Below are 20,876 nucleotides of genomic sequence, written 5' to 3' on the forward strand. Positions count from 1 at the left end.
TGTGTATAACTACTTCCTTTCTTATTTTTATCATGAACGCTTCCCCGTATGTGCGCGTCTTCGTCAGGAAACGAAATCTAGAAAATAGTTTTAGGTGTCTGAGGTGTGTGAAAGCGGAGCGTACGGGTGAAACAACAAAAAGAGAAAAGAATACTTCGCGGGGCCCTCACGTTGGGGTTTTCTTCTACCGGGCAAAAATGAAAAAGAAAAATTTGATGCTCGCCGCGTTATTATGGCTTGCTCTTCCTTCCCCCGCGCGCGTTCGCAGAGCGGAAGTTCGTTGGTCCTCTGCTTCTGGAGGATCAGGCGTTTGCCCTTTGCCGACAAATCCAACGTAGTGAGGACAACGCCGTTTGTAGGCTGTCCGTGAGCACTTCCGCTGCATCAGCTTTGCCGCCGCGCACCTTACACGACAGGACAGCATTTTACATCTTCTGTTCATGCATGCAGCTGCTTCGCCACAGTAGTTCTTTCTCTCGCTGCACCTCCTTGCTCGTGTGATGTGAATCTCCTCCTACTTCCCTTTTCCAACTTCTTCACGACCACGCCTTTGATCGCTTCTTTCGGCGTATGCGTGTGTGCAACTCATCATCGCCGCTTAGCTCAAAAGTAGCACGCTTCTGTTCCCATTTTTTCTTTTAAACAGGCTTTTTTTTTCTACGAATCGTTGCTCGCTCATTCATAGACAAGCCTAGCTGCCCGGTTGATGTCGAGAGCGACCATTCCTGCGAGTATATGTAGGTGTTCAAGGACATTGCCCTTGGGATACGATCTCCATCTGAAATATTTGGCTCTTGTTGTCGCGGCGTATCGTTTGTGGAGAAAGAGAAACGAATAGATCCACACGAACACTATTATTACTGTTATTATTACTCTAAACGCCCTTCTCCACTGACTTTTAGTATAAATCTGAGGAAATTAAATAACGATATCTCGGTCACTCTCATCACTATCGTGTCTGGATTCAGTTTCACAACCCGTTGACCACGCTCGCTGCTTTGAACAGTAACAAAGGGCTTTTTTTGTTGTTGTTTCAACCGTCAACGAGACAGCTGACCGCTTCCTCTGCCACATAGGTCGCAAGAGGATATTCTTCTTTGCATAACTCAGCTTTCCCGCCTCCGCTCACTGCGTCTACGTCTCTGGTAAAACGGTATCTTGGCTTAGCTAACATAATAAACCACTCCTGTTTGATTTTTTACTCTCGGCTGCTGCTCGTGCACTGTCATCGCGTGAAAGACGCAGGCAAGACCAGTTAATTAAAAGTCTGCTGTGTGACCTCCGCGCTTGGCATGGACACTATTAACCTCAGCTCGCTCTTCCGTGCTCAACAACCGGAAGCGGAAGTTTCCGAGTGTAGCAGCACCTATGAATCCTCCACCACACCTGAGGAGTCTTCTGACAAAGCAACTTCTCCCGCGGCGGGTGAAAACACCGATGACCGAAACGTGAAGGATAAGTTATCCGTCAGCGGTAAAGGCCGCGCCGCCGGAAACGACGTCATTGGGCTAGCAAAGGCAAAGAGGTCCGGAGTCCGGCCGCCTCTGGACGGCCACCATGACCCGACAAGCGACACGTTGAGTCTGCGCTCGTACTGGATTGCGCTCTTCTCACCGCAGGTGTACATGGCCATCTTCTACGCCCTCCGCATCACGTTCATGGTCGCACTCCCGTTGGGTGTTTTCGCTCGCCATCCAAACCTCATGAACGTGTTCCCCGCACACGTGGTGATTCCGCTGTGGGGTATTGTGGATTGCCGCTACACATTCGGGGAGCAGGTGGCCTTTAACATATGCTCGCTGCAGTGCGCTGTTGCGATGATTACGTGGGGCGTGCTGAACAACGCATGGCACATTCACACCCACCCCGCTGGCTGGTGGTGCAGCGTCATATTCTGTGTCTTCTTTATCAGCCTGTTTGGTGATGTGCGGTCACGACGTGTCGTAATGCTGCAGTGTGTCCTCATTCTTCAGATGGAGAGCCTACCGGGCGGTACGGAGCTGATCTACCCAGTGAAGGTGGGTCGGGACTTAGTCATGGCGACAGGCTTCGCATTTTTCCAGTGTCTCTTCCCGGTGAAGTCCATCGCAAGGGACTGCGACGAAATGATGGCTGGCGGCTGGAAGCACATCGGACGCATCGCACGCAACTGCGTCACGGCGTGCTGGTCGGAGGACCCCATCGAGTGCGCCATCGCACTGACGCACATCGGCACGGAGCCCATCCAATCTGTGCTCGCCACCTTGCCGTCGAAGCTGTTCTTCGTGATGTACGAGTTTTGGGAGAGCACGCTGCGGCTGGAGCTGCGCCGCGAGCGGCTGACGGTGATGCAGATCTGCATGCCGCGGCTGCACACCATGACGGACACCGCACGCGCGATGGTCTTGAAGCGCGTGCACCGCGCACACGTGAAGCGCACGCAGGGTGGCGGCTCGCACTCGCCGGCAGCAAAGCCGGAGGGTGGTGAGCACTCGTCCTGTGAGGCCGCCGACGGACACGGGACCCGCGGCGGTGCGAGGATGGACCTGCAGAGTCGCGAGCCGTACGGCGCGGCGGGCGACGCGGATAGCTGCGGCGATGTTGCCGACATGCAGCGACGTCAGCGCCGCGAAGCGGAGAGGGACGAGTTCCTCAAGAACGTGGCCGGTGCGGAGCCGACGGACGGGGCGGACGGGGCGGACGGGGCGGACGGCGAGGAGCAGTCGGGTCTCCCGCAGCAGAACTCGGGCCTGCTGGTGATGCAGTTTCGGACGCGGCAGTGGGACCGCACGAGCGAGATTCTGAAGCAGCCCGTGCAGCACTACCTGGACGCGCTGGATGCGGTGCTGGAGGGCCTCGGCAAGCACCTCAACCCACACGAGACTGCGCAGACGGTGCCGTTTGCCGACCTGCGCGAGGCCGCGACGGATCTGCAGTCGAAGCTGGACGAGGTGCACTTCGAGGCGCTGATCAAGTCCGAGACGCCCGTGGACCCCTTCCTCTACAGCAACGTCTTTGCGTTCCACCTCTCGCTTGTCGTCCTCGCTGAGCGGCTACTGGAGTACGGCGAGCGCATGCATAACTTCGACCGCAGCCAGTACAAGTCGCAGCTGCGGCGCACCTGGGAGTTCTTCTTCTACGACTACTGGCGGGACTTCTGGGAGGAGCTGCCGAAGCGCATGACCCTCGCAACGCCGCGCGACGTGCGCATCTTCAAGGACGCCATCAAGATGGCCTGCGCGTACGGCGTTGGTGCGATGTTCACGGAGAACATCGACCCCGACAACATCTACTACTTCGGCATGGCCATCCTGATGGGTGTGGGCTGGCCCACCGCTGGCGACACCATGGAGGCGTCGGTGTACCGTGTGACGGGTATGGCGTGTGCGTGCTCGATCGCGTACGTGGCGATCTGGCACACGCCGAATCTGGCGGGGGAGCTGGCAATTGCGGTGGCCGCTGTTTTCATCTCCTTGTGCTTCCGTGACCGCCATCCCTACGCGCACACCGCACAGTACTGCAGCATACTCGTCATCACCGCCCTGAACAGCGCCGGTACGAAGCTGGTGTTGCTGAGTCGCATTGTGAGCAACTGCTTCACCGTCATGTCCTACTACGCCATTGTCGTCTTCATCTTTCCCATCGACGTGCTGCGTGTCACCTACAACTCACAAGTAGAGGCGATCACGTCCGTCGCGGATCGCTTCAGTCGGCTGGTGGACGTGATCGGCCAGCCGTTCTCCCCGGACGACCCGGAGCAGTTTGCCGCGATGAAGGCGGAGGTCACGAGTATTCGCGCCTCTCGTATCTCAATGTGGATGGCATTGAACAACGTGGGCATGTGGCTACCGAAAGCAGCGGCCGACCCTGCGCCGCTGGGCAATCCGTACCCGCTGCAAGCGATGCGTGACATGTACAGCTCGCTGCGCCGCTTGGGCTCCGCCACCGACGTCATCAGCACTTCACTATCCGCATTATTCAATGACAATGTACCGCGGCGTCGCCCCGATGTGGAGCACATCGTTGAGGCTGTAGCACCGGTGATGCAGATGGTGGATGAGGCGAGTCGTGTACTCTTCCAGGACTTCCTCGACGCCTTTTCCACACCGCACGAGTGGTCACCGACACTCACCACCTACCACTTCTCGTTGTTTCTGTCGCTCAGCCGTGACCTGCACCACGCCTTCTGGACGGCGCACCGGCGCAACGTGAAAGCGCTCCGTGCGAACTTCCGCGAGAGAGTGATGAACCGCACGTTTGCTGCGGCGGCGATGACGCGCGTCGTTGACCCGCTGACGCTTGAGCGGGCACGCGACCTCAGCTTCGCGGTGCAGCCGTCAGAGAGCTTCGTGCGGATGCCGGTTGCACGGCGTGGGGAGCGGCAGAACGTTCAGCTCGCCCCCACCCCCACCCCCGGCACAGCCGATGCTGACGTGTCTGTCCACCAGCCCGATGCTTTTGATCCGGCGGACGCGCCAGCGCCGGTCAGCACACGCGGCCACGAGAACCCGCTGAGTGACGCCAGCCCGCTGGGCAGCGCGCGTGCAGTGCGGCGGCGCTCCACCGTGCGCAATGCGTCCATCGTGAGCGGGGCATCGGCAGCGCCAGCACACGACGGAGACGAGACGCCAGCCGTGACGAACGGCAGCATCGCGCGCACGATTGCGGAGTCGATGGCGCTTGTGCGCGCGACGGAGCGGCGCAACTCGCGGCTGGTGCGACGAGACGTGTCGGAGCGCGGTGCGGACGGCCGCGGCGACGGCGGCGAGAACGTGGACGAAGTGTCAGAGCAGCACCAGCGCGCGAAGGAGCAGGCGGAGTTTGAGAAGGTGCTGGACCCGTACGAGCGGCAGGCGCAGGAAGAGGAGCGCCGCGCCTTCATTGCGCGTCGCAGCCTGGAGCACGAGCGCATTGAAGACAGCACGTTGAGCCACGACGTGAACATGGTGCTGACGATATTGGTGGGCACGGACATGTTCTTTGCAGAGGCGGAGCGTATGTTGAAGACGATGTACGCGATCAACGAATACGCGAAGAGTCGCGTGCCGCCACGGAAGCGCAAGGGTGATGCTGCTGTTAAAACGGAAAGCCCATGAAAGCGCTCTGTAACTGTTTTTGATTTTAACTCGTTTTTCTTTTTCTTTTCTCAATGGTAGAAGATCGTGTGTGTGTTTTCTTTCGTAAGCTGTTCCCCTGAACCTCAAAAGACAACGTTCTAGGAAGAAGACTGCAGCGTGTTTAACCTCAGTGCTCATTCATAGTTTTCAGATGTAAGTCGCAAATGAAAAGACCAAAAGCTAAGACATCGATGATGGATAACGTAATGTTGTTTTCTTAAAGGAGGGGAGGACACAGTGTCGATGAAAGAAAACGTGGAGGTGTTTGTTTGGAGGTTACCCACTGAATAGGCGTGTTTATCCGATGTGGAGGTTTCTTCATTGGATGAGTTGCCGGCCTCGCAAGGCTAGCCGCTGTCGTCAACAAGGCAGGAAAGCTGCACGCACAAAAATGCGCTGTTGATTGGCCCTTCCTTTTCAGGTCTCTACTCCCTCTGTCTCTTTCTCTTCTGCAACGCTATGTTCGTTTGGCCCACATGACAACCACTTCTGTTTTGTTTTACCTTCTACTCTCGGCTGCTGCTCGTGCACTGTCATCGCGTGAAAGACGCAGGCAAGACCAGTTAATTAAAAGTCTGCTGTGTGACCTCCGCGCTTGGCATGGACACTATTAACCTCAGCTCGCTCTTCCGTGCTCAACAACCGGAAGCGGAAGTTTCCGAGTGTAGCAGCACCTATGAATCCTCCACCACACCTGAGGAGTCTTCTGACAAAGCAACTTCTCCCGCGGCGGGTGAAAACACCGATGACCGAAACGTGAAGGATAAGTTATCCGTCAGCGGTAAAGGCCGCGCCGCCGGAAACGACGTCATTGGGCTAGCAAAGGCAAAGAGGTCCGGAGTCCGGCCGCCTCTGGACGGCCACCATGACCCGACAAGCGACACGTTGAGTCTGCGCTCGTACTGGATTGCGCTCTTCTCACCGCAGGTGTACATGGCCATCTTCTACGCCCTCCGCATCACGTTCATGGTCGCACTCCCGTTGGGTGTTTTCGCTCGCCATCCAAACCTCATGAACGTGTTCCCCGCACACGTGGTGATTCCGCTGTGGGGTATTGTGGATTGCCGCTACACATTCGGGGAGCAGGTGGCCTTTAACATATGCTCGCTGCAGTGCGCTGTTGCGATGATTACGTGGGGCGTGCTGAACAACGCATGGCACATTCACACCCACCCCGCTGGCTGGTGGTGCAGCGTCATATTCTGTGTCTTCTTTATCAGCCTGTTTGGTGATGTGCGGTCACGACGTGTCGTAATGCTGCAGTGTGTCCTCATTCTTCAGATGGAGAGCCTACCGGGCGGTACGGAGCTGATCTACCCAGTGAAGGTGGGTCGGGACTTAGTCATGGCGACAGGCTTCGCATTTTTCCAGTGTCTCTTCCCGGTGAAGTCCATCGCAAGGGACTGCGACGAAATGATGGCTGGCGGCTGGAAGCACATCGGACGCATCGCACGCAACTGCGTCACGGCGTGCTGGTCGGAGGACCCCATCGAGTGCGCCATCGCACTGACGCACATCGGCACGGAGCCCATCCAATCTGTGCTCGCCACCTTGCCGTCGAAGCTGTTCTTCGTGATGTACGAGTTTTGGGAGAGCACGCTGCGGCTGGAGCTGCGCCGCGAGCGGCTGACGGTGATGCAGATCTGCATGCCGCGGCTGCACACCATGACGGACACCGCACGCGCGATGGTCTTGAAGCGCGTGCACCGCGCACACGTGAAGCGCACGCAGGGTGGCGGCTCGCACTCGCCGGCAGCAAAGCCGGAGGGTGGTGAGCACTCGTCCTGTGAGGCCGCCGACGGACACGGGACCCGCGGCGGTGCGAGGATGGACCTGCAGAGTCGCGAGCCGTACGGCGCGGCGGGCGACGCGGATAGCTGCGGCGATGTTGCCGACATGCAGCGACGTCAGCGCCGCGAAGCGGAGAGGGACGAGTTCCTCAAGAACGTGGCCGGTGCGGAGCCGACGGACGGGGCGGACGGGGCGGACGGGGCGGACGGCGAGGAGCAGTCGGGTCTCCCGCAGCAGAACTCGGGCCTGCTGGTGATGCAGTTTCGGACGCGGCAGTGGGACCGCACGAGCGAGATTCTGAAGCAGCCCGTGCAGCACTACCTGGACGCGCTGGATGCGGTGCTGGAGGGCCTCGGCAAGCACCTCAACCCACACGAGACTGCGCAGACGGTGCCGTTTGCCGACCTGCGCGAGGCCGCGACGGATCTGCAGTCGAAGCTGGACGAGGTGCACTTCGAGGCGCTGATCAAGTCCGAGACGCCCGTGGACCCCTTCCTCTACAGCAACGTCTTTGCGTTCCACCTCTCGCTTGTCGTCCTCGCTGAGCGGCTACTGGAGTACGGCGAGCGCATGCATAACTTCGACCGCAGCCAGTACAAGTCGCAGCTGCGGCGCACCTGGGAGTTCTTCTTCTACGACTACTGGCGGGACTTCTGGGAGGAGCTGCCGAAGCGCATGACCCTCGCAACGCCGCGCGACGTGCGCATCTTCAAGGACGCCATCAAGATGGCCTGCGCGTACGGCGTTGGTGCGATGTTCACGGAGAACATCGACCCCGACAACATCTACTACTTCGGCATGGCCATCCTGATGGGTGTGGGCTGGCCCACCGCTGGCGACACCATGGAGGCGTCGGTGTACCGTGTGACGGGTATGGCGTGTGCGTGCTCGATCGCGTACGTGGCGATCTGGCACACGCCGAATCTGGCGGGGGAGCTGGCAATTGCGGTGGCCGCTGTTTTCATCTCCTTGTGCTTCCGTGACCGCCATCCCTACGCGCACACCGCACAGTACTGCAGCATACTCGTCATCACCGCCCTGAACAGCGCCGGTACGAAGCTGGTGTTGCTGAGTCGCATTGTGAGCAACTGCTTCACCGTCATGTCCTACTACGCCATTGTCGTCTTCATCTTTCCCATCGACGTGCTGCGTGTCACCTACAACTCACAAGTAGAGGCGATCACGTCCGTCGCGGATCGCTTCAGTCGGCTGGTGGACGTGATCGGCCAGCCGTTCTCCCCGGACGACCCGGAGCAGTTTGCCGCGATGAAGGCGGAGGTCACGAGTATTCGCGCCTCTCGTATCTCAATGTGGATGGCATTGAACAACGTGGGCATGTGGCTACCGAAAGCAGCGGCCGACCCTGCGCCGCTGGGCAATCCGTACCCGCTGCAAGCGATGCGTGACATGTACAGCTCGCTGCGCCGCTTGGGCTCCGCCACCGACGTCATCAGCACTTCACTATCCGCATTATTCAATGACAATGTACCGCGGCGTCGCCCCGATGTGGAGCACATCGTTGAGGCTGTAGCACCGGTGATGCAGATGGTGGATGAGGCGAGTCGTGTACTCTTCCAGGACTTCCTCGACGCCTTTTCCACACCGCACGAGTGGTCACCGACACTCACCACCTACCACTTCTCGTTGTTTCTGTCGCTCAGCCGTGACCTGCACCACGCCTTCTGGACGGCGCACCGGCGCAACGTGAAAGCGCTCCGTGCGAACTTCCGCGAGAGAGTGATGAACCGCACGTTTGCTGCGGCGGCGATGACGCGCGTCGTTGACCCGCTGACGCTTGAGCGGGCACGCGACCTCAGCTTCGCGGTGCAGCCGTCAGAGAGCTTCGTGCGGATGCCGGTTGCACGGCGTGGGGAGCGGCAGAACGTTCAGCTCGCCCCCACCCCCACCCCCGGCACAGCCGATGCTGACGTGTCTGTCCACCAGCCCGATGCTTTTGATCCGGCGGACGCGCCAGCGCCGGTCAGCACACGCGGCCACGAGAACCCGCTGAGTGACGCCAGCCCGCTGGGCAGCGCGCGTGCAGTGCGGCGGCGCTCCACCGTGCGCAATGCGTCCATCGTGAGCGGGGCATCGGCAGCGCCAGCACACGACGGAGACGAGACGCCAGCCGTGACGAACGGCAGCATCGCGCGCACGATTGCGGAGTCGATGGCGCTTGTGCGCGCGACGGAGCGGCGCAACTCGCGGCTGGTGCGACGAGACGTGTCGGAGCGCGGTGCGGACGGCCGCGGCGACGGCGGCGAGAACGTGGACGAAGTGTCAGAGCAGCACCAGCGCGCGAAGGAGCAGGCGGAGTTTGAGAAGGTGCTGGACCCGTACGAGCGGCAGGCGCAGGAAGAGGAGCGCCGCGCCTTCATTGCGCGTCGCAGCCTGGAGCACGAGCGCATTGAAGACAGCACGTTGAGCCACGACGTGAACATGGTGCTGACGATATTGGTGGGCACGGACATGTTCTTTGCAGAGGCGGAGCGTATGTTGAAGACGATGTACGCGATCAACGAATACGCGAAGAGTCGCGTGCCGCCACGGAAGCGCAAGGGTGATGCTGATCTACGGTAGATAAAATTGCTTTCTGACATACATGTCTTAACTAGTGCTACTACTAATTGTATTATTATTGCTCTTCTTATTATGCTAGCGGGTCTCTTTATTCAACTTCTCTCCTAAACAAAACTTATAATGTTGAGGGGAGAGATAACAGGGTTCTTTTTCCGTTTATTATGACTCTACCCATACACTCTTGAGTCGAAAATAAGACTATTAATGACAATGATTCTTCACGACACCGTGCCGTGTGCTGGGTCCTGATGACATACGACGACGAGAAACACAAGGCCGTAAAGTTGATGACGTCACTGCGTAAAATTGCCTTCTTAGGGCACTTCGTATGTATGTGATACTCGTTGTTTTGTTTTCCCTTCGTTGCTTCACTTATGAGCTTGTGGATGATCGTCAAGCACAGCGACGTGATGTATTCAGCGTCTTCTTTATCTTTTTCTCTCTCTCTTAGCTCCTACAGGTTACTCTCTTTTGTTGTTGCTCACGCTACCATTTAATTGGAGGATATAGCAAACAGCGGTGATACATACGCACACTGCCAGGAAGCAAGAATGATCTCTTCGAGCAACGCCACCTCAAAGCGAGGGCACGCCGGGTCTCGCCTCGACACCTTTCTCAGTGTTACCCTCGGTCTCCTGCTCGCCGTCCTCGCGCTCTCCGTGTCCGCCGCTGATGTGACCTACAACGCAACCGCCTACGCAAACAACGACATCACTGTGAACACGATCGACTCCGGAAAGATGGTGGTGATGATCGTCAACACGACGCCGAGCGTTTTTAACGCCCGCAGCTTCGTCGTGAGTGCCTACCCACTGTACGCCGCCGCCGACACGGCCATCACGAGCATGGACAAGGTGATCATGGTCGGTTGGTGTGCCAAGACAACGACGGAGCTGAACAGCTCCCTCTCCTGCCTCAATGGTACCAAGTTTAACGATGACCCAAGTTACCCTTATGTTTTCGTCCAGATGCGCTTCCCCAGCTGGAATGGCTCCACCGTCGCATCGCCCAATCTTGTGAACCTGGACGGTCTGAAGGTGGTCAAGCAGCTCGCCGTGTCGAGCTTCGCCGGCACCTACGACCCCGACAAGAACACCACATCGGGAGGGTTGGGCTACATCACGAACATCTCTTACAACACCGCGGAGGTGTACGCCGTGTTTGGCGTCCTCCTCGCTGTCGTGGTCATCACGCTCATTGTTATTTGCGTATGCATCTGCAGGCGAGACAACGCGATGGCGAACGTAAGCAAGAACATCATCGATAAGGCGATCGACACGCTGCGCTCGAACCGGCTCAAGTCGCACACTGGTGTCGCGACGACAGGCAGCAACGGCAGCAACAACTATGCGGCGCACTACAACGTAAACGGCGAGGTTGCCACGTACGGGGCGCCGTCGATTCCTTCGATGCCGACCACCACCGTTTCGAATGCCAATCAACGAGAGGGCAGCAACATGTACGCGTCCCCGCCGGACAGCCACGGCGCCCTTGAGCGGGAGATGCAGGAGATGAAGGCGCGTCAGACCCTATTGCCGGATGCGTCGAATCCGCAGAAGCCTGCGCCGTGAATAATTGAGACAGCTGATTGATTTTAGCAAAGTTTTTTTTTCTCTCTCTCTCCCTCTACGGTGCGCTGAAACGAGTTTAAAGTCTTCTGCCCGCCTCTTGCTCTAGCCTTGTATGTGGTGCGTGTATGAAGCGAGAGATGCTTGTCTTGACGGTTGGGGTTTTTTTTTTTTAGAAGGTCTCTCATTTCTCTCCGCGATGACTGCAGCTCCTTGTCGACGTATTCTTTTTTTTTTTTCATTGTTTTGTTACTTCTCTTTCAGCGCTGTACCGTAACGATCATCTCTTGCTACTTTGGTTTTATTGCCCTCCCTCCCTCTCTCTCGCTCTCTTTGCGTGTCTCTCGTTCGAATTGACGTTGTTTTCTATTTTGGATACTCGAGTCTTTTTTCTTTTCTTCTACTCCATATACGCAGTGTGAGCATCTTTGCTCGTGTTGGTGGTAGATTTCCTGAATATATTTATTATTGGTGATGTGTGTTTCCTTCTCAGCCATACATGGCGGTGAAGTATGCGCGTGTGTGTGCTGCTGCCGATGGTGATGATCGTGTTATTTGTATTCTACGGTTGTGGATGCCTCTACGGTTAGATCTATCTCCTGTTATTCTCCTATGAAGCAGTATTATTATTATTTAAGGATAGTCGATCCATTAAAGCAGGCACGACCGAGACGCAGAGTGAGGAAGGAGAGCTGGAGGGGGGGGGGGAGTGAGGCATCCTCGTTTTCTCTCGGGTTTTTTTTTTTAGGGACGAAGAAAGGCATGAGAAACACAGCTGGAAATAAACGGCCAGGTCCTTCGCTCCGCCTCCGTGTCCTTTCGCGTGAGTCTCGGTCAGCTGTCCATATCATGTGGCTTTTATTCCATGCTTGAGTGAATGCAGAAACATCGGTTGCGTGTGTTCGCTCTCTCTTGTTTCTCTGTTGGGTTTACTTTCGTGTGTGATGTCTCCGCGTCGACTGCGCTGAGTTGCAACATCACGGCGATTCAAAAACACCCTCCTACCGCCTTTGAAGCAGCCAAATATGCGAAATCCAATGCAGGATCTTATTCCTTGCTTTTTTTTCTTCCTCCTGATGTATCTCTCTTTATTTTGCTGCTGCTGTTCCACATACTACTGTGCTTGTACCATCATATCTTTCTCAGCACCGTGTCAAAGTACTTGTCTTGCTGGCGTGTGATTTGAGCTGCGGAGGCCACGACAGCATTGCGTTCAGCACGCCAAAAGTTACCTTCTCTGCCGTGTGTATTGTTGTTGTGTTTCCACTGCTGTTCTCACTCGCAGTACAGTCCATTGCTGGTCTCTCTCAATAAAGGTGTTTACTGCTACACGCCCTCTCTCACACACGTACACAGGATGAACCTGGCACCTGAGACAACCACCATTGAAGCGCAGCGCAGCACGGAGCTGCTCCTGCTGGATCACCTCCGCAGTACCAACCCTCATCTCTACGCGCTCTGGTGCGACCACCCCGACCACAACAAATCGGGCGATGACTCAGAGAGCACTACTGGATCGGCTACAGAGAATGATGCCTCTCCTTCTCCCGCCTCAATGAAGGAACAACGACAGGCGGCAGCAGCAGCCACAGCAGGAACGACTCCCTTCCACTACGCAGAAGCGCAGCTTCATCGTGCGGCGCACGTTGCGTACGCCAGCACCCATATTCAGAATCTCCCCAACACTCTGCAAGGCATGTATCCCTCGCGGCCATGGGTGGCATATTGGTGTTTGCAGGCCGTGGACCTGCTGGGCGCAGTCGAGACCGACTTGCTCCCGCGCACGCCTGCGGCGGACATCGCCGCGTTTCTGTACAGCTGCTTGAGCCGTGATACGACCTGTGAAGCAGAGCTGAACGCGGCGGCTGTCCTGGCAGAGGACTCCACGCAGAAATCCACTCCTACCGGGGAAGGGGACGAAAGGAAAATCGGCTACAGCGCGGCAACTGTCGCAGACGGCGCGGAACGTCCGGCAATCGGCTTTGCAGGTGGTCCCGTGCATCAGCTCCCGCACCTGGCCGCCTCCTACGCGGCGTGTTGTGCGCTGGCGGTGCTGTCCGTCTACGACAAGGGTGCCGCCATCCGGCGGCTGCCCCGGGCGGCGATCAAGCGGTGGCTGCTGACGCTGCGCAACGAGGACGGCAGCTTCCGCGTGCACGGCGGAGGGGAGTCGGACATCCGCGCGTCCTACTGCGTCGCCGTCATCACCTCGTTGCTGTGCCTCGACGACCCTTCTACCTTTGACCTCGCACGCTGTCGTCGCGCCGTCGAAGATGATGACATTGAAAATGCCGATGATGCCGATGCGGGCGCTGCTTTTCGTGCCCCACGTGAGTACGTGGAGGATGTGCAGTATGAGCCGGTGCTGACGCTGCAAACAGCGAGGTTTGTGGCCGCCTGTCAAACACACGAGGGCGGCTTCACGTGTGCCTCTACCGCGTCCGAGGCGCATGGTGCGTATACCCAATGTGGGCTGGCGGCACTGCTGCTGATGAAACAACCCAACCTGCTCCATCAGTCGTCGCTGCGTCGGTGGCTGGCAGCTCGTCAGCTCAACTGCGAGGGCGGGTTTAGCGGGCGCACTAATAAGCTCGTCGACTCCTGCTACTCGCATTGGATCGGTGCGTCGCACGTTCTCCTGCGCGCCGTGGAAGCCTACACGAAGTGTTTCCCAGCCCGTACGGAGGAGGAGCGTAACACCCGCGGGTCCGCCGCAGAAGACGGCGAGGAGGCGGAGAAGGCTGCTGTGGATGCCTCGTCGGCCTACCTGCTCGCGAAGGAAGTTGTGTTGTTAGATCACGCACAGCTGCTCGACGCGAAGCTGATCCAGACCACCGAGACCGCAGCCTGGGATCGCGCGGAAGCTGACCACAGCAGACGCGTCGACCTCGTCGATCAGTTTCTTGGCGCGGACGACGACTGCCTTCGTGCTGCGTCGGCGAAGCGCTCGGCGTGGTCCGCCCTCTACGACGACATTTTGAAGGCGCACGACCCTGCTAGCGCTTCACCGGCGGCACAATCGGAGGCGGCGAAAGACATTCCCGACGAGCGGGTTCGCACCTTTCACAGGCGCCAGGCCTTCCTCTACGCCGATGTGGGCGACTACTACTTTAATCAGCGCAAGCTGCAGGACTACGTGCTGCGGTGCTGCCAAGACGCAGGGGTTGGTGGTCTCATGGACAAGCCGGGCACCGCCCATGACACCTACCACACCTGCTACTCTCTTTCTGGGATGAGTGCGGCACAGAACCTGCAGTACCTAACGCACGCCACGGCATCCGTGGCGAAGGATGAGGCAGCTTCGCCTTTGTCAAGCCCAAGTTATCTGGCGCGGGCGTTTGCGCAGTCCTATTTGCCTATGCGCCGTGTGACGGGCAGCTACGGGGTGGTGCTCGATATTCCAGGTCCGTCGCCGGCGGCAGAGGCCAGCGTGTTGCGCACAACAAGCCCTATCTTTAACATTCACCAATCCGCCGTGCTGTCGGCGTGGCGGGTGTGGGGTCTGAAGTCGTGTCTGTGAGTGAACGTTGTTGGAACGAGTTGTGTTTCTCAGGGAGGGGAGGGTTGACGCGGTGAGGAGGGAAACGTGTTAGCTGTTTGCGCATTTGCACAGGTGCACCACAAACTGGCCTGTTTTCTTTTCCTTTTGGTAGTTTTGAGTAGTTGGAAATAGCCGCTGTGCTCCCGTTGTGTGAAAGGACCAGTACTGCGTTGTAAGAGAAGAAGAAACAGTATAAAGGCCGCTGGCAATCATTTGAAGGTGGAATCCGATGTGTTGTTCTCCTCCGTTGCACCAATAAATGCCAGTTTCTGCCTTTACCTGAAACGGACGGAAAGAGGAGCGGCGACGGTAGTTCGTGCCTTTCATCGTCCTTTTCTAAATTGAAACTGTGATGCCCGCTGCGCATCGTGGATGTTCTGAGTGGGTCTTCTCCTCCTCCCTCACACCTCCTCGCCTCTTCTCTTCTTCTACAGATATTGTATCGCGCTACGTTTTTGCTCTAACTCGCTCTTGACTTTTAAAAAAACGGGTGAGCACCGCGCAGCGACGAGAGAAACTCAACGACCACAACAGAACAGAAAAGGAAAAAGATAAATGTCCTTAGAGTCTTCCTCTGCGAGAGTTGAGAAGTCTCTTTTCACTTCACCGCCGTCATTGCACCACACACCTGTGGCCGCGACGGCTGCGTTAACCCCCGCCACGGGGGTCACGGGTCTTCCGCCAGAGTGCACGGCGAAGGTCAGCAGCGTCATCACGGATGACCTCCGTCAGCTAAGCCGCGACGACCTCGACGTAAGGCGGTGGCTCAACGCGACCTTGTCACGGGTGCTGGAGGCGGCGAAGGACACACCGATCACATCCGGTGAAGCGCGCAGCAGCGGCAGCAGCAACACTGGCACGAGCACCGCGCCGCGCAAGTCGCCGCAGGTGGAGGAGCCGCTCGTGCAGCTGCTACTGGCACGGGTGCAGACGCATCACCAAGAGCTAAGCGCCAGTATCGAGGACCTCGTCTCCAACACGCTGGTCCGACTACCCCGCACCACGATGGAGCTCTCTCGCATGAGTACCGAGGCTGGCGAACTCACCGGGCAGCTGAAGTCCATTGAGGACATCGTGAAGCCGGCAGTGAATGCGAAATCAGACGCCTACGTCGCCCAGCTGCACGTCCGCAAGGCATCGGAGATGAAGCTGCGGAAGTGCATGCGGCTGCTGGAGAAGGCGGCACGAGTCGAGGAGAGCATCCGCAATATTCAGTACCTGGTCGAACATCGCGAAGCTAATGCTGGTCATCAAAACAAGAGCGATAGCAGCAACAACAATAATCACGGGACGCTGTCCAGCGCTGATCTACGGAACAACGGGGCTGATGCAGCTGGCAAGGCGTCGGCGACAACGACAAAAGCAACGCGTCAGCGCGACCTCGATGAAGTAGCCGCTATCATTCGCCAAGCCCGCGACGATCTGAAAGAGATCACCGCCGTCGATGACACTTTCGGTGAGCAGTACAAAGCTCAGCTGGAACAGTTCGAGCAGTACATCGAGCAGGCGCTGGAGGAGGAGTGCGTGGCGTGTCTGCGCACCCACCAACTGGAGCGGGCAACACGATTGATTACGACGCTTCATAGCATTGGCCGCGCAGATGCGGTGCTGCGGCGCTACGGGGAGCAGGCGGCGACACAGATGGTCGAGCAGCAAGCCGCGAAACTACGTGCGGTGTTCGACGGAGGCAACGACGGCGTGAAAAGCGGTCGCAACGCGGCCGCAGCGGTGGTGGCCGAGTTGCTGCGAGATGAAATCATCCCTGACGACAGTGTCTTTCTCTCGCAGGAGCTTACTTTTCTGGCCCATCTCGTCCGCGGTGCAGCCGCAGCAGCATCAGCCGTGGAAGAAGGAGGCACCACACCTTCTGCCGCCTCGACGACAGCGGAAGGCGGCACGGGTAAAAGCGACGGGTCCAGCACGCCCCTGCGCACGTCTCCGCCACCCAGCGCTGGGACGTTTGCTGCAAAAGACGGTGGAGGTCACGATGTATCATCACCAAGTGCAAAAGGTACCTCCTCCAGCAGCAGCCATGCGTTGGAAGACGATGCGCGAGCGGTGCAGGTACTCGAGGTGCTTGAGGTGCTCCTCGCAAAGCTGTACGTCCCGGTGCAGACGGTGTTGCAGACGCTGCTGACGGAGCGGCCCGACACGACCAACAAAGACTTTGTCGCCTGCTTTACCGCCACGCAGCAGATCAAAATATCGGTCAACGCCGCGAGTCTCCCTGCGTCGTCTGCAGCGGGGGCTACGGCGAAAGACCCGCTCGAGAAGCTGGCGAGAGAAGTCACACATCGCGCCGTGGCTCTCTTTGCCAGTCTCTTCCAAGAGGAGAAGATGCTGACGCGCTACGCCGATCGCGTCTGCACGCCGGTCCGCGTCTACTGCGCGCAGCCACTCACCAAGATTCTTGTTTCCTCCCCTTCTTCCTCTTCAGGCCCTGCCTCGTCCTACGACGACTCTCTGGCGCAGGTGTTGACTCAGGCCGCACAGGAGGTGCTGGTGTACGTCCCTGAAAAAATCAGCGCTCGCTGCACCGCAGCATGGCACGCGGAGCTGTCCAACACGCTCGCCCAGCAGCTCCAACCCACGCCCGGCGCTTCCCAGCACGTCCTTCTCCAGCACCTCTACCTGTACAAGGAGCGCATCAAGCCGCTGCTGGCCAAGACGCAGCAGGCGGTGGAGGACTGGTTGTCTTCCGGTGCGATGCAGGAGCGCTACCCGACCAGCGCGGGGCTGCTCCGTGCAGACCTGCAGACGCGTCTGTGGACGCCGTTGAAGACGGAGGTGGAGGCGGCGCAGCGGGCCACGCAGCTCGGCATCCTGCATGGCATTACACGGCCGATTCTGGCGAAGGTGGAAAGCTACACGGCGCTGCCGTGCTGGGGCAACCACGACAATGCTACGCGTGTCGGCAGCCCCGGCGCACAGGGCGGGGCTGCCGCCGCCTCGGCCAAGCAGTTGGGTCTCCCGACGCAGAGCCAGGTGGCTCCGAGCAGTGCGGTGCGGGACATGGGTGAGATGCTGATGGAGCTGCCGCTGACACTCGAAACACTCGCCTCCACCGCCGTCGCAGAGAGCTACCGGGGTGCGGCGGACAGCAACGGCGGCGTTCGTCGGAGTGCAGCAGCGACCGCGGTTATCGCAGCAAACGACGCCGACGCTGAGGAGGGCGTGCGTGTGTTGATTGATGAGCAGGCGGAGGTGTGGCTGGAGACTGTGGTGGGGGATGTTGTGCGAGCCTTCCTCGACGAGAAGGTGCTTCCTCTCAAGATTGGACCGTTCACGGACGCGGAGCAACCCGGCGAAGGGCATGTCAACACGCTTAATACGGAAGCAACCGCCCAGCTCTACGCTATGGCGTTAGAGCAGCTCACCACGGACCTGGATTACCTTCGGAATATTCTGTCCGCGGTGAACGAGGAGTCGCAAGAGACGGTGGAGAGGGTGATGAGCGCCATTCGCGCGTTGCCCTCCGCCAGACTCGAAGCTTTTACGGTTGGTGAGGCTACAGGTTTGGCGACGTGTGAGGCGGTGGACGGCGAGGACGCACGGAGGGAGAAAAACGAGACCGCTGTTCGTCCAGCTAAATCCGCTTGATGGCTTTTTAATATACATATGTGTTTGTGTGTTGTTTTGAGTGTGACGTTGCACAGTCGACAGGCACGGTGACGACTGCGGAGACTGCCAAAGTGTTGTTGATGTTTCTTTTTTATTGTCGCGTACGCACGGGCGCTTTCGCGTTTGCTGATTTTTATCTCGACGATGAAACTCCTTTATTTGGTGAAGGAAGGCGTCGCGAATGCCGTGTGGTCTGTGGCGGGTACTACCTCAGCGATAAAGCACACCAATAACCAGGAAAGCAGATGTGCATGTTCCATGGAAGAGCCCACCTCCGATCTCACGGAAGAGCCTACTTCGGCGTGCAATGGCACTCTTCTTAAGTGGTCTGGATACTTCGATCTAACATGGAGGGCCAACGCCTTTGTGTGTGTATGTTTTCTGTAAAGACCATGGACGGTTACATCTCGTTGTTCTGATAGTGTCTCCGTTTCTCAGCACGGGCACTCTCCCAGGTTGGGCTCGAACTACTGTTGCCTTCGGACATGAATAACTCTCGTGGCTTTGTGGCCCCGATTCCCTTCGCGCACAACGACGCACTTTATCTGTTTTTGTTTTTCCCCTCGCATTTAAGTCCGTCTCTTCACCCTGCAGACGCAACCGCCTTTCACTGGCTGTACACTCCATTGTGTTGTAGTTGCTTATTTGTGTTGGGATCTCTCTCCCTCTTGTCCTCCGTCCGTAATGTCTTGCCCGACACGTTTGTGCTGTACAGCCTCTCGGTGCTCAACCGCGCGGTCTTGGTGGCGTTACCGGGCAGTTTTGCTTGTACTCGTGCACCTCTCTCTTCTCCTCACATCCAGCGCAGTAGATGCAGCCGCTGCTGCTGATGCCGCGCGGTCGAAGGCACTGAAGCAGCCGAAAGAAGTGCTCACGCACGTCACCTTCGCCAGCTGCAATCGGCAACACGACGACCAGTCCTACTGGATGCACACCATCGCCCCTGCGGTCATGAAAGAGCGCGGGGGAACCGCCGCGCATACCGACCTCCTGCTGTGGCTTGGCAACGCCGTGTACGCCGACGTTGGCGAGACGGGTGTGGCCATGCGCAACGCCCGCACCCCCGCAGGAATTGAAGAGGAGTACAAGGCGCTCACAGAAAACCCATACTACCGTCAGTTTGTAGAAGAAGTGGTGGAGGCGGGCGGTGGGCGTGTGGTGGGCATTTGGGATGATCGCGACTTGGGTCTGCGCTTCGCGGATGCGAACTACACGCAAGCCGAGGCCGTCCGTCGCCTGTATCTCACCCAGCTCTGGAAAGGTTATCCGCTGTCCGTGAAGGACAATGCGGGGGAGGGTGTACACGGCGCCCTGTACTCCTTCACCACCGTCCCTGCTCCGGCGAACAGCCCGCTCGCCACGCACTTCGTGAACAGCGTCTGCACCCTTACGCTGGATGTACGGACGCAGCGGTCGGCGCAGGCGAATTTAGTTCACGTTCTCCTGCGCGGTACGACCGAAGACGGTCTCCGCATATACGGTACGCGCGGGAAGCAAATGGATCGCCAGATTGAAGAGCTACGCGCAGAGCACGCGAAGGTGATGGAGGCGGACCTGCTGGGCACGGCGCAGTGGGCGTGGGTGGAGCGGGTTATTTCGACCTATCTGGCCGCAGATACGCCGAGCCCTGGTGATGCGGCTGGTCGTGCGCACTGCGCGGTGACCCTGATCGCGTCTCCGTGGCAGATCTTATTGAACGACAACAAGCCCTTTGAGGGCTGGGACCTGTACCCGGCCTCCCGTAGTAAGCTGCTGCTCTTGCTGAAGAGGTACGAGGTGGCCCGGCTTATCTTTCTCTCTGGGCATGCAGAGACGGGCGAGATGGGCGTCGTGCGCCGAGCGACGAAGGAAGATGTCACAGTCGAGGGTCCCACCGCCTCGCTCTTCAATTCGTTCCCCATGGCGCCGCTAACGAAAGCTGCGGCGAGGCTGCTGCCGCCGCTGCCGTCGTACCTGGTGGAGCTCACCACCGGCGGGTTGACACACACGGTGCAGGAGGCGCCCTTCGCGGGGCGGCTGGCGAGTTGGTTCACGACCCCCAAAACGCCAGAGGACAAGCCGGAAAACGGATTTGTGAAGCGGTACGTCTTCTTGACCCGCACCACCGCAGCACAGCGGAACTTTGGCACACTGCAGCTTGTCGGGGACGCCGCGGCGGCGCCGGGAAAGTCGTCGGATACCGCAAAATACGACGTTCTCCATCACACACGTGTGATTCTGACGCTGCACGGCGTGCAGGACGGCGCACTGCTCATCACCTTCGACAAGTCCCTTGATAATCTTCCTTCCTACGCCGTCGAGCCACTTCTCGATGAATTCGATGAGGAGGCGGAGGCGGCGACGAAGGCGCTGGACCTTCACGACGTCGCTCACCTGCCCGTCTTCAACACCTTCAACCTTCCAGGCGAGATACCGTGGCTGAAGCGGCGTCTGGCGGAGCGGCAGTGTGCGGAGGTGCCGTGCGCCAACGGACAGCACTACATGCTGCTGAAGGTGGTGGGCACATTGACCTTAGCTTTTGTGATGGTGTTGCTCGTCATTGTTGCGGCGTACTATTACCAGCAGCGTAATCCCGAGATATTTGAACCGGAGACGCCAACGAAGCTGAAGCAGGACTAGTAGGAGCGGCAATCCTCCTTCTTATATATATATATATATATATATATATATATATATATA

At 58.3% G+C, this 20,876-nt stretch overlaps 6 protein-coding genes across 9 annotated transcripts; all 6 read left to right on the forward strand.

Annotated features, from left to right (window-relative positions):
* Positions 1-600: 600 nt before the first annotated feature.
* On the forward strand, positions 601-5,075 carry ABB37_00950 (hypothetical protein; the record flags this gene model as incomplete). Of its 3 annotated transcripts, none has more annotated exons than XM_015797345.1 (1): positions 601-5,075. In XM_015797345.1, the coding sequence occupies exon 1, from the start codon at positions 1,293-1,295 to the stop codon at positions 5,073-5,075; it is 3,783 nt and encodes a 1,260-aa protein (XP_015665353.1). In that variant the 5' UTR covers positions 601-1,292. The 3 variants fall into 3 exon arrangements, with proteins under 3 accessions (XP_015665353.1, XP_015665354.1, XP_015665355.1); XM_015797346.1 differs by having other exon boundaries at positions 1,166-5,075; XM_015797347.1 differs by having other exon boundaries at positions 1,238-5,075.
* A 566-nt stretch (positions 5,076-5,641) lies between these two features.
* On the forward strand, positions 5,642-9,467 carry ABB37_00951 (hypothetical protein; the record flags this gene model as incomplete). The annotated part of the gene is made up of 1 exon (XM_015797348.1): positions 5,642-9,467. The coding sequence occupies exon 1, from the start codon at positions 5,697-5,699 to the stop codon at positions 9,465-9,467; it is 3,771 nt and encodes a 1,256-aa protein (XP_015665356.1). The 5' UTR covers positions 5,642-5,696.
* Positions 9,468-9,916: 449 nt separating this feature from the next.
* On the forward strand, positions 9,917-11,038 carry ABB37_00952 (hypothetical protein; the record flags this gene model as incomplete). 2 transcript variants are annotated; one of them, XM_015797349.1, is made up of 1 exon in its annotated part: positions 9,917-11,038. In XM_015797349.1, the coding sequence occupies exon 1, from the start codon at positions 10,019-10,021 to the stop codon at positions 11,036-11,038; it is 1,020 nt and encodes a 339-aa protein (XP_015665357.1). In that variant the 5' UTR covers positions 9,917-10,018. The 2 variants fall into 2 exon arrangements, with proteins under 2 accessions (XP_015665357.1, XP_015665358.1); XM_015797350.1 differs by having other exon boundaries at positions 9,926-11,038.
* Positions 11,039-12,179: 1,141 nt separating this feature from the next.
* On the forward strand, positions 12,180-14,555 carry ABB37_00953 (farnesyltransferase beta subunit; the record flags this gene model as incomplete). Its single annotated transcript, XM_015797351.1, has 1 exon — positions 12,180-14,555. Exon 1 carries the CDS (start codon positions 12,393-12,395, stop codon positions 14,553-14,555), a length of 2,163 nt encoding a protein of 720 aa, XP_015665359.1. The 5' UTR covers positions 12,180-12,392.
* A 576-nt stretch (positions 14,556-15,131) lies between these two features.
* ABB37_00954 (hypothetical protein) lies at positions 15,132-18,176 on the forward strand (the record flags this gene model as incomplete). The annotated part of the gene is made up of 1 exon (XM_015797352.1): positions 15,132-18,176. The coding sequence occupies one exon, from the start codon at positions 15,132-15,134 to the stop codon at positions 18,174-18,176; it is 3,045 nt and encodes a 1,014-aa protein (XP_015665360.1).
* Positions 18,177-18,769: 593 nt separating this feature from the next.
* On the forward strand, positions 18,770-20,816 carry ABB37_00955 (hypothetical protein; the record flags this gene model as incomplete). Its single annotated transcript, XM_015797353.1, has 1 exon — positions 18,770-20,816. The coding sequence occupies exon 1, from the start codon at positions 18,882-18,884 to the stop codon at positions 20,814-20,816; it is 1,935 nt and encodes a 644-aa protein (XP_015665361.1). The 5' UTR covers positions 18,770-18,881.
* Positions 20,817-20,876: the final 60 nt, after the last annotated feature.

This window comes from Leptomonas pyrrhocoris (genome assembly GCF_001293395.1).
Source record: "Leptomonas pyrrhocoris isolate H10 chromosome Unknown, whole genome shotgun sequence".
In the NCBI taxonomy this organism is placed as follows: Eukaryota; Euglenozoa; class Kinetoplastea; order Trypanosomatida; family Trypanosomatidae; genus Leptomonas; species Leptomonas pyrrhocoris.